This window comes from Erinaceus europaeus, chromosome 2, assembly GCF_950295315.1.
Source record: "Erinaceus europaeus chromosome 2, mEriEur2.1, whole genome shotgun sequence".
In the NCBI taxonomy this organism is placed as follows: Eukaryota; Metazoa; Chordata; class Mammalia; order Eulipotyphla; family Erinaceidae; genus Erinaceus; species Erinaceus europaeus.
The window spans coordinates 160,454,135-160,471,353 of record NC_080163.1 but is presented as its reverse complement, the minus strand read 5'-3'; the positions used below and the strand labels follow the sequence as shown (position 1 = coordinate 160,471,353).

The following is a 17,219-nucleotide window of genomic DNA, read 5'->3' as shown; positions in this document are numbered from 1 at the left end:
GTCATTGTTGGATAGGACAGAGAGAAATGGAGAGAGGAGGGGAAGATAGGGGGAGAGAAAGATAGACACCTGCAGACCTGCTTCACCATTTGTGAAGCGACTCCCCTGCAGGTGGATCTCTTCGTCTTTCTGTGTCCCCCCGTCTTAGTTTCTGACTGTCTCTATTATAAATAAAGATAATAAAAAGTTTTTTAGAAACGAAAGGAAAGGGGGTTGGGAAATAGTTCACGCAGTAGAGTGTATGTCTTACGTAATAGAAGGCTCTGGGCTCCAGTTCTGTTCCCACATGGGGACACCTAGTCAGCACCAGGAAAGCTCCAGAAATGTTGGAACCATGCTATGGTATCTCTTCCTCTCCTCTATGCCTCCTTCTCTTTTTCTTTCCTCTCTCCCTCCTTTCCTAAGAGAAGAATTTAAAAAATGGGCCCGGGTATACAACTCAGAGGTATCTTGCATGCAAGGTCCCCAATAACTGAAGGGGGAGTGAGGGAGACAGTGGGTAGGGAAAAGGCTACACTTACTTCTAAACTTCTAGTCCCTCAGTCCTCTGGATAAGGAGCCAGTGTTACCCATTTCTTTTTTCTTTCTTTTTTTTTTATGAATTTATTTATTTACTTATTCATGAGAAAGACAGGAGGAAAGGAAGAACCAGACATCACTCTGGTACATGTGCTGCTGGGAATCTATCAAACTCGGAACCTCATGGTTGAGAACTCGATGTTTTATCCACTGCACCACCTCCCAGACCACACCCATTTCTTTAGTCTCATTCTAGGGCTTTAAAAGATGAACAGATATCTTGTTTCATTTAATGAGAGAAAATGAGGCCAGAGCACTGCTTAAATATGGCATATGCTGGGGATTGAACCTTTGGGGCCTCGGTCTGAAGGTCTGGTTCATGTGTTATCATTCCCTGACCTATCAGATAGTTTATTCAAACCAGAATTTGAGTAATGTCTTATGTGTTGTTTTGGTTGGGTCTTTTTAGTCTCTTCGTCTTCAGCAGTTACCCTATAATAGTCACCTTTTTCCTTCAACTCTTAGGTCAGTTATTCTACATAGTGTCCAGCCTTCTGGGTTTGTCTGATTGCTTCTTTGTGGTGTTTAGCTTGTTGCTTTTCCCTCTGTTTCCTATAAAATCAAAGTTTTGATCTAAAAACTAGAGTCAGTTCCAATTCAGATTACTTTTTTTGACTAAGACAGCTTCATATATTATCTTGTATGCTTCCTATTACATTGTAGGATATTAAACCCAAATAGTGTCTTAAACATTATCTAGAACACTTAAATTCCATGAAAACAGGAAAGCCAGGGCAGGAGTGTAACTGTGCATTATAATGTGTACATTCAACCATGTGCATCACCACCCAGTCCTGGAAAAATTCTTTTTGAGGACATAGAGGGGGGAATTTAATAATTTCTAAAGTCAAGAGATATCTGAGGTATCATAAGATACCTCAGAGAGTGTGCTGTTTTGTCATGTGTGCAGCCAAGGCTCGAGTCCAGCCCCTCCACATTGAAGGAAGCTTCAGTGTTTGGTCTCTCTCACTCTTTCACTTCTGCCTCTCTGTCTCTATCTAAGGGGAAAAAAAAAATCTAACACCAATCTTTCATATATCATTTAGGGATGTCAATTTTTAAAAAAATATTTACTGATTTATCCCCTTTTGTCACCCTTGTTGTTTTATTGTAGTTATTATTGTTGTTATTGATGTTGTTGTTGCTGGATAGGATAGAGAGAAATGGAGAGAGGAGGGGAAGACAGAGGGGGAGAGAAAGACAGACACCTGCTGACCTGCTTCACCACCTGTGAAGCGATTCCCCCCGCAGGTGGGGAGCTGGGGGCTCGAACCGGGATCCTTATGCTGGTCCTTGCGCTTTGAGCCATTTGTGCTTAACCTGATGCGCTATTGCCCGACTCCCAGGGATGTCAATTTTTTAATGTGTAAATGAATTTAACTGGAATATTATACTTGGCATTTAATGCTCTCAAAAGGGCTTTTTCTGACATTTTCAGGTAAGAGACTAAGCATGAATTACTGCCACATTTAATGTGTTTGCTTTGGAAACTGACCTTGGAATGTACGGGACTAAAGTAACGTATTCTATTACCTCCAGACCATTGGGAGCTTTCTACTTGAGGTTGCCACCAAAGATCCTTCCTTGGTAGTAGCAGGAGAAGCTCTGGATGCCCTCTTTGATGTTTTTGCAGATGGTAAAGAAGCTGAAAAAGCCTCAGTTCAAATTAAATTGTTATCTATGCTGAGAGAATTTCAGCCTATCTTTAAAATGAGGGTAAGTGGCTATTTATTTATTTTCAACAGAGATTTGCTCAGCTCTGGTTTATTATGCATCAGCAGACTGAACCTGTGATTAAGCCTGCTTTGGACCGGAAAGTCTTTTTGCATAAGTATTATGCTATCTCTTCATCCAGTGTTTTATTTGAAATACAGAAATCTCAACCACATTGTCTTTACCTCAATGCCTGTGTGAATTACCCTTGATTCTGTCACACCATAGAATCATCGTAACTTGAACTAAAATGGTATCCATCCCCTGTTCCCTCCATATCAGAATGTAACGATGCTCTTTCTATCTCATGGAATATATTTTTAAAATCAACCTTAAAAAAAAAAATAGTTACAGCAGCAACAACAACAATGGAAAAAAGATGGCCTCCAGGAGCAGTGAATTCTTAGTGCAGGCACCAAGTCCCAGTGATAACCCTGGAGGCAAAAAAAAAAAAAAAAGTTACAAACCCATTAAACTTCTAATATATATATATATATATTAGAAGAAATGGAGGAAAACTTTTCCTTTAAAAAAAATAAAATTCACAGGTGGCACAAAGCGCAAGAACTGGCGGAAGGATCCCGGTTCGAGCCCCCGGCTCCTCACCTATAGGGGAGTCGCTTCACAAGCGGTGAAGCAGGTCTGCAGGTGCCTATCTTTCTCTCCCCGTCTGCCCCTCCTCTACAACAATACATCAACAACGACATCATCAACAACAATAATAAAACAGCAAGGGCAACAAAAGGGAATAAATAAATAAATATTTTTTAAAAAGATAAAATTAAAGGGGGTCAGGTGGTAGTGCAGCGGGTTAATCGCATCTGGTGCAAAGCGCAAGGACCAGAGTCAGGATCCCAGTTCTAGCCCCAGCTCCTCCCCTGCAGGAGAGTCGCTTCACAGATGGTGAAGCAGGTCTGCAGGTGTCTTTCCCCATCTCTGTCTTCCCCTCCGCTCTCCATTTCTCTTTGTCCTTTCCAACCAACAACAATGACATCAATAGTAACTACAACAATAAAACAACAAGAGCAACAAAAGGAAATAAATAAATAAATATTTTTTTAAATCTTATAAAAGAAAAAAAGAGATGCATCTATAGTACTGTCTCATGAAGCTTCTCCCCTACGTGTGGGGACCAGAAGCTTAAACCCAGGTTTTTGTGCATGGTAACGTGCATTCAGCTGGGTGTGCCACCACCACCACCCCCCAATTGCATTAAACACGATATACTATATTTTACTAAACGACTTTTTTTTTTCTCTTCTCACCAGGCACTGCTCAGCTCCGGTTTGTACTAGTGCTGGGGATTAAACCTGGGACTTTAGAGCCTCATGCATGAATCATTATGCTGTCTTCCCTGGAGAACTATTTTATTTATTTATTTTTTTACTTCATACATGATTTTACTTCTCCTGGGCTGACTCTAGCACTGAGAGCGTAAGAGAGACACTACAGTGCCATAGCTTCCACCAGCACCATGGTATTTCTGTGAGCTCAAACCTGGGCTGTGCATGTGACTGGGCACATACCCTATCCAGTGAACACCTAATGAGCCTGCCTGTGTCTTCCTCCCTCCCTCTCTCCCTCCCTTCTTCCCTCCTTCTCTCTCTCCCTTCCCCTACCTCTCTCTCCCTCTTCTCTCTCCCCCCCACTCTCCCTCTTTCCCTCCCTCCTTCTCTCTCTCTCCCCTCCCCTCTATATCTCTCTCCCTCCCTTCTCTCTCTGTCCCCCTCCACCCCCCCCCATCTCTTTCTCCAGATCAGTTCTCAGCTCTGTCTTAAACTGGTGTCAGGAATTGAACCTGGACCTCAAGTGTGCAAATCTTGTGGTTTGACACATTGTGTTGTCTTCCTGATGAAGTGTCTCTTCTTTTTCCTCCTCCTCCTTTCTCTTCTTCTTCTCCTTCTCCTTCTCCGTCTTCTTTTTCTCTCTCTCTCTCTTTCTTTTAGTTTAAAGTGAGCCAGGACCTCATCATGCACAATTTCACTACTGCCAGGTTGCTTTCTACAGTGAGTGAGAGAGATACTAGAGCTGTCTCTTGTGGTGTGGTATTGCCAATTGGTGCTAGAACTTGAGCCTGAGCTACATTCACATGGGTGCAGCTCACTGGGCACCCCGCCCAGTGAGCTATCTCTGACTCCTGGAGAACTTCTTTAGAGCAATGCTTCTCAAAAAACACTGTATCTACCTATATTCACCATTACCTTTTCACTTGGTAATTTGTTAGAAAAGCACACTTTCAGAGCCAATTCCAGACCTACTGGGAATCAAATTCTATGAATAGGTTCACCAATATGTTTTGGTGAACCTATTTGTTTGTTTTAACAATCCTTCCAGGTCCAGATACTATTGGACACTAAAATTTGAGACCCACTACTCTATAAACTAGAGGTGAAATAGCTACATACTATAAAATTCATTCTTTGAAAGTATAAGTGATCATTTATTTTTGCCTCCAGGGTTAAGCCCTGGAGGCAAAAAACAGTGTTGGCACTATAAATCTACTTACTGTTCCTGGCAGCCATTGTTTTCATCTTTTTTATTGGATAGGACAGAGAGAAATTGAAAGAGATGGGGAGATAAGAGACAGAGGGAAAGACACCTGCAGATCTGCTTCACTGCTTGTGAAGTGACCCCCCTGCAGGTGAGGAGCTGGGGGCTTGAGCCCAGATCCTTGCTGCACAGGTCCTTGCATGTTGCAGTATGTGTGTTTAACTGGCTGCGCCACCACCTGCCTCCCCACCTACCCACCAACTTACCCACACACCCCCTTTTTTTTTTTTTGTAACTGTCACTTTCAAGCTGAACAATCTTGACTTATATTTGTGGCGTATCTACTTTGTTTCTTTATCTTGGAAGCGAAAATGTTTCAGCACAATCTAGCTGCTGACTTGTTTAGAAAGTGGTTAGATGTTTTCCAAATTAAATGCTCCCTTTCTTTAAAGGAATTGCTGACACATGTCAAACTAACAGTGTTTGTATTTAGTATATACTAGTATATTTTTTAAAATGTGATTTTTTTTTTTTGGCAGATAAGAAAAGAAGGGAGAGGTAAATATAGCCCAGATCAACTGTGTGTTCTTGACAATGTGAAGATGAATTTGAGAAGGTTTGTGGCTTATCAAGAAACTGTTGAGAAAAGACTGACTTCTTGAACTTTTAAAAGAGAGACCATTTCTTTCTCTAGCATATATAAATAGAAAAGTCTCTTATGGATATCCACTTCTGTAGGTCTCTACTTTTATTTGAAGTTCATAAAAACTTAAAAATCTGTCAGAAATACTTGCAGCATTTCTGGTGCTCTCTAAATCACGTTTCCTGCGTGTTTTACTCCCCAGAAACTCCAAGAGTGAAAAAAAAACAAAGGATTATCAATTGGTTTTTTGTGAGCAGTGAAAAAAATACTTCCAAATAATTATGCTTTCCTTAAAGTTTGCAAAAAAGGATGATCCAAAACATTGGTTGGATGCTCTTTTAAACCAGCATCATTTTATATTAGGTCAGTCTTTAAATGAAATAGGAAAACAGGCTTTATCAAATTTAATTTTTTTTAAAGTTTGATGTATATTAGAGCATTATGTTTACCTTTTGTGACCTGAAATAAGCTGAATTTGTATTTCACTATTTATTAGAATACACTGATGGTAATTGTCATCTCCTATGGAAATAGATTTGATTGGCTATTTTGTAACCTTACTCCTTAATTTGATAGAGAATCTGAATTGGGGTAAAATATTTTTAATAAATAACTTTGTAGCTGAAAATTTTATGTTGTAGAAAATCTTTTTTTGAAATGTCAGAAAAACCTATTCCTGGGTGTTTGCTTGTTAATGGATCTTGACTCCAATATATGTGAGATAGTAAAATCAGGACACACAGAGCATTTTCCATGTTGTTGGAGTAGTAGGATATCAGAGCTAGGAGAGGGGGTTTTAGTATGTGTTACAGTCCTGAGGGGACCCCTCCCCCCCCCCGTCAAGTTTTGTCATCCATTCATTTTTCTGGCCCAGTTATTTGCCATAGAGATAGGAAAATTTCCCAACAGTTGATCTGAGTTGCCATTTGAATACCCAGTCTAAATCTTGACTTTTTTTCTTTCTTTTTTTGTTTTTTTTGCCTCCAGGGTTATTGCTGGGGCTCAGTGCCTGCACTACGAATCCACTGCTCCTGGAGGCTATTTTTCCCATTTTGTTGCCCTTGTTGTTGTGCTTGTTGTAGTTGTTATTGTTGTTATAGCTGTTGTAGTTGTTAGATAGGACAGAGAGAAATGGAGAGAGGAGGGGAAGACAGAGAGGAGGAGAGAAAGATAGACACCTGCAAACCTGCTTCACCACCTGTGAAGCGACTCCCCTGCAGGTGGGGAACTGGAGGCTTGAACCAGGATCCTCACACCGGCCCTTGCTCTTTGCGCAAGGTGCACTTAACCCGCTGTGCTACTACCCGACTCCCAAAACTTGACTTTTTATTTATAGCACTGAGGCATCTCCTAGGTCTCAAAGTTGGCTTCTTAGGCCAACTTCTTCGTGCTTTTTGAGCTCAGAAAGAGGGAGAGGCCAGATCCCTCTTGCTAAGCTGTTCCCATAAGACACCGGAGCTCTAACCTAGGTCCATGAATGGCAAAGTATGTGCCCTACTGGGAGAGTTATCTCCCAGTCCCATTAATTTAGCTTAGATTTTGTTTGTTTGTTTTGTTTTTTAAGTTTATTTCTTTATTGGGGAATTAATATTTTACATTCAACAGTAAATACGATAGTTTGTACATGCCTAACATTTCCCAGTTTCCCATTTAACAATACAACCCCCACTATGTCATTCATGGACCTGTATTCTCTCCACCCACCCACTCCCACCCCAGAGTCTTTTACTTTGGTGCGATATGCCAATTCCATTTCAGGTTCTACTTGTGTTTTCGTTTCTGATCTTGTTTTTCAACTTCTGCCTGAGAGTGAGATCATCCCATATTCATCCTTCTGTTTCTGACTTATTTCACATAACATGAATTTTTCAAGGTCCATCCAAGATCGGCTGAAAACAGTGAAGTCACCATTTTTACAACTGAGTTTTGTTTTTGTTTTTAATAACAAAGCATTTTGTTGTGATTGAGTGACCAAACATTATTTCCACCCTTTTGTTTTCTTATGGGGGAGATTAATGGTTTACAGTCAGTAGTAGAATACAGCAGTTTGTACATGTGTAATAGTTTTCAGTTTTCCACATAACAATTAGACCCCCTCTAGGTCCTCCAACATCATATTCTAACAACTATACCCTCCCCTCCACCCCAGAGCACTCCAGAGTCTTTTACTTTGGTACAGTACACCAACTCCAGTCCAACTTCTGCTTTCTGTTTTCTTTTCTTTTTTTTTTTTTTCCTTTTGATTTTTTGGATAGGACAGAGAGAAATTGAAAGGGGACAGGAAAAAAAGAAAAAAAGAAAGGGGACAGGAAGATAGGGAGAAAGGTAGACACCTGCAGACCTACCTACTTCACAGCTAGAGTGACTCCCTTGCAGGTAGGGAGTGGGGGGCTCGAATCAGGATCCTTGCGCTTTGTACTATGTGCACTTAACCTGGTGCATCACAGCCTGACCCCCCTGTGTTTTTCTTATTTTTCAACTCGTATTATTGCTATTAGTGATTTAATAATGATCGACAAGATTGTGGTATAAGAGGGGTACAATTCTATACAGTTACCACCACCAGAGTTCTATATCCCATCCCCTCCATTTGAAGCTTTCCTATTCTTTATCCCTCTGGAGGAATGGACCAAAATCCCTCTTTGGGTACAGAAGGTGGGAGTTCTGGCTTCTGAAATTGCTTCTCCGCTGGACATGGGTGTTGACAGGTCAATCCATACCCACAGCCTGTCTCTAAACTTTCCCTAGTGGGGTAGGTAGGGCTCTGGGGAAGTGGGTTTCCAAGACACATTGGTGAGGTGATCAGCCCAGATATTCCCCCATTTTATATTGTGTCAGGATCAAACCCAGAGCCTCATTTGCACATGTAAGGCATGTGTTCAACTAGAGCTACCTCCTACTCCCAAGACTGAACTTTTTTTTCTTTCTATTACTGAATTTATCGGGCTGTTGGAAAAAGTCATGATGCATTTTTACATAGAATAGGGGCCTGGTATCCCATCAGCGGGCCCCTAGTCGGGGAGTCCTGGGATTCCCACACAAACACGATGAGCCTTGGCCTCAAATAGATCCCTTTCTCCATTATCACTGGTCATCTCCATCAGGAACAGCATAATGGACCCCCTTTGGGGGGCCCCATAGGACCTTGCCCTCAATGTGGATCAACAATGGTAGAGAATGTTCCATCCTCTGAAGGGGGGTTGGATAGCATACTCTATCTACCACCTGAAGAAGATGGCTCCTGAAATTGGTGCAACTCGGAATGTTCCTACTGATGACCACAGAATGCAAGTTCGGACCTACAGGGATGTGGAGGTTACATAGACTCCTAAGCTGAATATGGGCCCCAGATCAAATCGATGGGGTTTACAACCAACAATATTTATACACTTTTCCCATATTTGGGAGCTACTCTCTTCCCTGATCCAGCTTTGTAGCCCTTTTTCCAACCATGAAATCATCTCCCCAGACAATAACTTGGGTCCACCTGCATATCATGTCAGGCTCAGGCAAAAACTAATGCAGTCATGGTCCCTTTGTAATATACCTAAAATAGGCCTACTAGCTATTTCCAAAACAGAGACCCCAAATCCTCATCTGCAATATTCCAGCCTTTAGGCTCATGATTAATCAACAATTTGTATGGCTATATGTGTTAACTCTTTTTTAGCCACCAGGTTCCAGATGCTACTGTGATATCAATTGGACTTCCCTGGACAGATGACCCCAGCAGTGTGTCCTGGAGCTCCGTTTTCTTAGAGCCCTACCCCACTAGGGAAAGAGAGAAACAGGCTGAGAGTATAGATCAACCTGTCAATGCCTAGGTTCAGCAGGGAAGCTATTACAGAAGGCAGACCTTCCACCTTCTGCATCCCCATAATGCTTCTGGGTTCCATACTCCCACAGAGTTAAAGAATAGGAAAGCTAGGGTGAGGTAGAGATGGTTGTGCAAAGAGACTCTCATGCCTCAGGCTCCGAAATCCCAGGTTCAATCCTCCCCCCGCCCCCCCCCGCCGCACCACCATAAGCCAGAGCTGAATGAACAGTGCTCTGGTTAAAAAGTAATAATTTAAAAAATAAATAAAAATTAAAAAACGAATAGGAAAGCTATCGGGAGGGGATGGGATACAGAGCTCTGGTGGTGGGAATTGTACCCCTCTTATCCTATGGTCTTATCAGTGTTTACATTTTTTTTTTTTTATATTTATTTTCCCTTTTGTTGCCCTTGGTTTTTTATTGTTGTTGTAGTTATTGTTGTTGTCATTGATGTCGTTGTTAGACAGGACAGAAAGAAATGGAGAGAGGAGAGGAAGACGGGGAGAGAAAGACACCTGCAGACCTGGAGTCAGGTGGTAGCGCAGTGGGTTAAGTGAACATGGCACAAGGGCCAGTGTAAGGATCCTGGTTTGAGCCCCCAGCTCCCCACCTGCAGGGGAGCTATCTGCAAGGTGTCTTATCTTTCTCTCCCCCTCTCTCTTCCCCTCCTCTCTCCATTTCTTTCCGCCTTATCTAACAACGACATCAATAACAACAGCAATAATAACAACAACAACAAAAAAAAAAAAAGGGCAGCAAAATGGAAAATAAATAAATATAAAAAAATAGTAAAATAAAAGTGCCTAAGAATTGCTTTTGTGTGTGCAGTGGCAGAATTCTGGACTTAAAAACATGAGGTCCCAGTTTAAATCCCCACATTACATGAAACCAGCATTATACTCTGGTTCTCTTTTTCTTTCTATCTCAAAATAAAATCTTTTCTAAAACATTCCCTTTGAGGGCCGGGCTGTGGTGTACCCAGTTAGGTGCACATTGTACTGTGCACAAAGACCAGTGCGAGGACCCAGGTTCAAACCCCTGCTCTCCACCTATGGCAGGGACACTTCATGAGTGGTGAAGGAGGTCTATAGGTATCTTTTTCTCCCTCTTCTCTCCCCCACCCCTCTCATTTCTCAGTCCTATCAAATAAAAAGGGGGGGGAAAGGCGGGGCAGGGGGGAGGCGTTCCAGGAGCAGTGGATTTGTAGTGCAAGGACCAAGCCCCAGTAATAACCTAGTGGCAAAAAAAAAAAAAAAAAATTCCTTTTGCTTATATTCCTTGACCATGGATTTTATGGTTTGTGTATATGTAAAAACACGGAGGGGGAATTTATAAAAATTATTAATTGTGCAGCACAAAAGTAGGCAGGACTCTGAAACATAAAATCATGAGTTTAGACCCTACCATCACATATGCCAGAGCAATGCCCTGGTTCCCTTTCTCCTTCCCCCTCTTCTGTCTCTTTCATTAATATATATATAATATATAAAGTGATTGTTAGGTTATAGTGGTGCTGTCTGTTTCTAATTCAATTTTTAATTTTTCTCAGTATCTTATGGTTTAGATGTAGATGCAATAAATTACATATAAAAGAAATCTAAGTATAATGTTTACTGTTATATAGATTTTAGTAGTAAATAGTGAATTATCTGAGAATAATTTTTATGGGAAATAAAACTTATTAGTCTTTCATCTTTCCCTACTCACAAACATGAAAAAAACAATAGTCAAAAGACCTAGGACAGGGCCCAGTGGTGGCGCACCTGGTTGAGCGCACATGTTACAATGTGCAAAGACCCAGGTTCCCACTTGCAAGGGGAAAGCTTCATGAGTGGTGAAGCAGTGCTGCAGGTGTCTCTGTCTCCTCTTCCTCTCTATCCGCCCCCCTTCCCTCTTGATTTATGGCTGTCTCTAGCCAATAAATAATTTTAAAAAAAGAAAATTCCAAATTTAAAATAATAATAATATAAAAAGACCTAGGACACAGTAGGCTCTCTATAATATGTATTGAACACATAAATGCTAGTGATTTTTGTAAGAAAACTCTAAGCCAGTTACTGAATGCAGAGTCATCCTATGGGATAGTAAGGGAGTCATTATGTTGAAATTGTGTTCTTCTAAAAATCTGTGAAGCACTAATAGTTCAGGCTGTTCATTTAATTTTAGTTCTGTAAGTACAGGTAGATGGGGAAATCAAGATTAAATAGGCTTTGCAACCTGGGATTAGTGGATTAAATGTTGTCATGAGATCCCAAATTCAGTCCCTGACATCTTATGTGCAAGAGTGATGATCTGGTTCTTTCTCTTTCCTCCCCCTCCTAACTCCTATTTCCCATAAACAAGTTTTTTTTTTTAATTTATTTATTTTCCCTTTTTGTTGCCCTTGTTGTTTTTCATTGTTGTTGTAGTTATTGTTGTTGTTGTCGTTGTCATTGTTAGATAGGACAGAGAAAAATGGAGAGAGGAGGGGGAAGACAAAGAAGGGGAGAGAAAGATAGACACCTGCAGACCTGCTTCACCGCCTGTGAAGTGACTCCCCTGCAGGTGGGGAGCCGGGGGCTAGAACCGGGATCCTTACATTGGTCCTTGTGCTTTGCGCCACGTGCGCTTAACCCGCTGTGCTACCGCCCGACTCCCCATAAATAAGTATTTTAAAACAATAAATACATGCTATATTTAACTAGGTACGTAAAATTGTTCAGTAGAACATGCAGATATTTTTCATGATATAGTAGAAAATGGTTTTTACTCTTTTTTTTTTTTCTTTTTTTTTCTTTCTTCCATAGTTATTGCTGAGGCTCGGTGCCTGCATCACAAATCCATTCTTCTGAAGGCTATTTTTTCCGCTTTTGTTGTCCTTGTTATTTTGGTTATTATTATTGATGTCGTTGTTGTATAACAGAGAAATGGAGAGAGGAGGGAGAGACAGACATCTGCAGACCTGCTTCACAGCTTGTGAAGCAAACCCCCTGTAGGTGGGGATCAAGGGGCTTGAACCGGGATTCTTAATCCTGGTCCTTGTGCTTCACGCCATGTGAGCTTAACCCACTGTGCTACCACGCTGCCCCCTATTTATTTTTTATTTTTTTTATTTTATTTATTTATTTTTTAATTTAAAATTTTTTTTCTTTTTTTTTATTTAAGAAAGGATTAATTAACAAAACCATAGGGTAGGAGGGGTACAACTCCACACAATTCCCACCGCCCAATCTCCATATATTTTATTTTTTGAGAGATGCAGAGAGTGAAAAACACAGAAACACCAGAGCACCGCACAGCTCTGGCTTATTGTGTGTGTATGGGGGAGTGTTGAACCTGGGACTTTGGAGCCTCAGGCATGAGGCTCTCTTTGCATAACCATTATGCTATCTACCCCTACCCGAGAAAATATGTATTTAAATACAGTTATCCACAGCCAGGCGCACCTAGTTGAGTGCACAATTACAGTGCATAAGGACCCAGGTTCAAGCCCCTGTTCCCTTCCTGCAAGGGGAAGGTTCCATGAGTGGTGAAGCAGGTCTGAAGGTGTCTATCTTTCCCTGCATCTCTACCTCCCCCTTAACTTCTCTCTGTCTCTATCCAAAATAAAATACTAAAAAAAATTTTTTTAAATAAAAATGTAGTTATTCCATGAAATACTACTCTGCAATCAAATGGGTGCTATTGTTTCCTTTGGGACAAAATGGATGGATCTGGAGGTGATTATGCTTTGCAGAATAAGAGATGAAAGACAACTATTGGATGGTTTCACTCATGTGGAATCTAGAGCTCTGATACATATGAACTTGCAAAAAATTAAAACAGAAACAAGCAAACTTCCTAAGAGTTGTGAAAACCACTGTGGTTATTTGGGTGAGGAGGGAGGGTAGGGACATAGAACTCTGGTGGTAGATGTGGTTTGGAACTATACACTATAATTTCATTTATTTTTTTATTTTTGTAGTTATTATTGTTATTGATGTCATCATTGTTGGATAGGACAGAGAGAAATGGAGAGAGGAAAGGAAGACAGAGGGGAGAGAAAGACACCTGCAAACCTGCTTCACCGCCTGTGAAGCGACTCCCCTGCAGACAGGGAGCCGGGGGCTTGAACCAGGATCCTTATGCTGGTCCCTGCACTTAACCCACTGCGCTTCCGCCCGAATCCCTGGAACTATACACTATAATTTTATAATCTTGTAGCCTACTAATTACTTATTATTATTACTTAACCAGAGCACTGTTCAGCTCTGGCTTATGGTGGTGCAGGGAATTGAACCTGGGACTTTGGATCCTCAGGCAAGAGAGTCTCTGCATAACCATCTTGTTATCCACCCTCCACCCATAGCCTACTAATTAGAAATTTTTTGTTTTATTTCTTATTATTCATCACAATTTTAAATGAAAAAAAAACAATAAAATAGTTATTTGTAAAACAATCAGGATAGTCTACTACTTTACACACGACGTTAGTGTTAAGTATCCAACCTACTATGACAAGTTCGCCCAAGGAAATGAGAAACACTGCTTTGCTTCTCATTCTTTATTGTCTTTCTTCAAAATGGAAACTAATTTTACATTAAAATGGAGTTGATCTTGAAATAGAAATCATTTAATTACACCTCTTTATTTTCAGTGTTTAGTCTAAAAATGAAATTGGCCTTTTTCAGCCTCTCAAAGAAATACCTTTGAGGAGGCGGAGCTACGAGCAGCAGATCGCTTTCTCTCCTCTCCTCTCCTCTCCCGGATCAACTAGGAATACCAAAGGAGACCACCCGGACCGAAACAAGACAGGACTAGAATGACCACAGAAACCTAGTAAATCACCCGTGAGTACAAACACGCATGGCTGGTGACAGAGAGGAGAGAGGGGCCTAAGGAGAGATTAAGTGACTGCTAACAGTTCGACAGTCTGTCAGTGGAGACACCACCTCCAGTCTGCTCCACCAACAAGGGGACAGCTGAAGGGAGGAAAGGACTCCCCAGAGACTCACCAAGTACAATTCTGAGTCTCCATTGCTACTACCCTCAGAATCTGGAGCAGCAACAGGGAGGGACACCAGGGCACAGAGATCTAACCGGGAAACTCAAGAGAAGACCTATACCTCGGTGGCATAGCTGAAGGGCTGTGAAAGTCTCTTTGCATAACCACTGGATTATCTCTGCCACACCCTGCTTTATCTCTTGGTCAGGAGTCATTGATTAAGCCAAGAAGCCTATTGATAGTTTAAAAGCCCTCAGACTACCATAGCCTACAGGGGAAAAAAAAAAGGCTTTTACACCACTGAACTCCAACTCAGGGATTGAAAAACCTCTTAACTTATATAAAATGGTTAAAACAACAAGAAAAAATAATGGAGACTCGAACCAGGACAAGAGTCCAGCTAAAAGTCCTCCAGAGGGCGAAGCACAAAACAACGAGTTCAACATCCAAACATTAGCTAAGGAAATAATAACAGGAGTGAGTAAAGAATTTGAAAAAATTGTAATCAGAACTGCAGGAACAACAAATGAGAATATGGAAGAAAATTCTAATTATCTCATGGTTATTAGAGAGCTGAAAGCTGAAATTGCTGAGCTAAGAAGGCAACTAGCTGAACAAGCTAAAACAGTATCAGAGCAGGGCAACAAAATAGATGAACTCCAGAAAGCAGTAGAGGGCAGAGAGAATAGAATCAATGAGGCTGAAGACAGAATTAGCAAGATTGAGGATGAATTAGAGACAACTAAAGAAGAAGTAAGAGATCTCAAAAAGAGATTAAGAGATGCTGAAAACAACAACAGAGTCCTATGGGATGACTTCAAAAGAAACAATATACGCATTATTGGCTTACCAGAGGAAGAAAGAGAAGGGGAGGAAGAAAGCGTTCTCCAGGCCATAATAGCTGAAAATTTCTCTAGTTTAGACAACACCAAAGACATAAAGATTCAAGAAGCCCAGAGGGTCCCAAACAGAATTAACCCAGACCTAAAGACACCAAGACATGTCATACTTAGATTGGAAAGGAATAAGGATAAAGAAAGGATCCTCAAGGCTGCAAGAGAAAAACAAAGAGTCACCTACAAAGGAAAACCCATAAGATTAGCAGCAGACTTCTCCATACAAACACTACAGGCCAGAAGAGAATGGCAAGATATCTATCGAATGCTCAATGAGAAAGGCTTTCAGCCAGGAATACTATATCCTGCTAGATTGTCATTCAGACTAGATGGAAGCATCAAAACCTTCTCAGACAAGCAACAGTTGAAGGAAGCAACCATCACCAAGCCTGCCTTGAAAGAAGTTCTGAAAGGTTTCCTATAAACAACCAGACCACCACAAATAGAACACATATCAAAACACTCTAAAACTCTACAAGAATGGCGTTAAAATATCTTCAATCTTTGATATCAATAAATGTGAATGGCCTGAATTCACCTATTAAAAGACACAGAGTAGGAAGATGGATCAGAAAACACAACCCAACAATATGTTGTCTACAGGAAACTCACCTAACGCAACAAGACAAACAGACTTAAAGTGAAAGGATGGAAAACTATCATTCAAGCCAATGGCCCACAAAAAAGGGCAGGAACAGCTATTCTCATATCTGACATGATAGACTACCCTATGATCCTGCAATTCCTCTCCTGGGGATATATCCTAAGGAACACAACATATCTATCCAAAAAAAATCTGTGTACACATATGTTCTTGGCAGCACAATTTGTAATAGTCAAAACCTGGAAGCAACCCAGGTGTCCAACAACAGATGAGTGGCTGAGCAAGTTGTGGTATATATATACACAATGGAATACTACTCAGCTGTAAAAAATGGTGACTTCACCGTTTTCAGCCAATCTTGGATGGACCTTGAAAAAATCATGTTGAGTGAAATAAGTCAGAAACAGAAGGATGAATATGGGATGATCTCACTCTCAGGCCGAAGTTGAAAAACAAGATTAGAAAAGAAAACACAAGTCGAACCTGAAATGGAATTGGAGTATTACACCAAAGTAAAAGACTCTGGGGTGGGTGGGTGGGTGGGTGGGGAGAATACAGGTCCATGAAAAATGATGAATGAAATAGTGGGGGTTGTATTGTTGAATGGGAATCTGGGGAATGTTATGCATGTAAAAAAAAAAAAAAAGAAGTAGAAACGCAAAGCAGAAATTGACTGAGTTTGGAGTATGGCACCAAAGTAAGAAAGCAGAAGTACACTAGAGTTTGCAGTGAGTACCTCCCTAATACTTCCTCTCCACTTTTCCAAGCTTTGGGACCAGGATTGCTCAACAATTTGTTTGGCTTTGTATGTTAACTCTCTTTTCAGTCACCAGGTTCCAGGTGTCATCAGGATGCCGGCCAGACTTCCCTGGATTGAAGACACCACCAATGTGTCCTGGAGCTCAGCTTCCCCAGAGACCCATCCTACTAGGGAAAGAGAGAGGCAGACTGGGAGTATGGACCGACCAGTCAACACCCATGTTCAGCGAGGAAGCAATTACAGAAGCCAGACCTTCTACCTTCTGCAACCCTCAATGACCCTGGGTCCATGCTCCCAGAGGGATAGAGAATGGGAAAGCTATTGGGGGAGGGGGTGGGATATGGAGATTGGGCGGTGGGAATTGTGTGGAGTTGTACCCCTCCTACCCTATGGTTTTGTTAATTAATCCTTTCTTTAATAAAAAATTAAAAAAAAAAAAAAAAAAGGAAACTGAAAAAAAAAAAAAAAAGAAATACCTTTGAGTTGTCAAGATATGGAAAAGTCCTTATTTGGATCAGCGAAAAAGCCCATTTGGATAGTGAGTGCACTGCTTTGCCATCTGTGTGACCCATGTTTGAGACTAGCCTCCACTACATGGACAGAAGCCTGGGTTTTGAGGTGTTGTTCTCCCTCTCCCTCTTTCTCCCTCTCCCTCTCTCTCCCTCTTCCTCTCTCCCTCTCCCTCTCCCTCCCTCTCCCTCTCCCACCCCTTTCCACCCTTCTTCCCTCTGCCTCTGTCTCAGAAGGAAGGAAGG

General features: G+C 41.2%; 1 protein-coding gene across 3 annotated transcripts in view; it reads left to right on the top strand.

Moving 5' to 3' along the window:
• Positions 1 to 16,928, top strand: part of HEATR3 (HEAT repeat containing 3) — a 61,896-nt gene extending 44,968 nt beyond the window's left edge. Inside the window, exons 14-16 of one of the 3 annotated variants that reach the window (XR_009548298.1) lie at positions 2,119 to 2,295; positions 5,322 to 6,042; positions 16,911 to 16,928. Coding sequence is in view for 2 of the 3 variants with exons in the window: in XM_007538442.3 (XP_007538504.1) it covers positions 2,119 to 2,295; positions 5,322 to 5,444 (300 nt within the window). In the remaining variant the exon portion in view is untranslated. Of the gene's footprint in view, positions 1 to 2,118; positions 2,296 to 3,560; positions 4,216 to 5,321; positions 6,054 to 16,910 lie in introns of those variants that run through there. The other 2 variants (XM_007538442.3, XM_060185586.1) reach the window with 2 other exon arrangements.
• Positions 16,929 to 17,219: the final 291 nt, after the last annotated feature.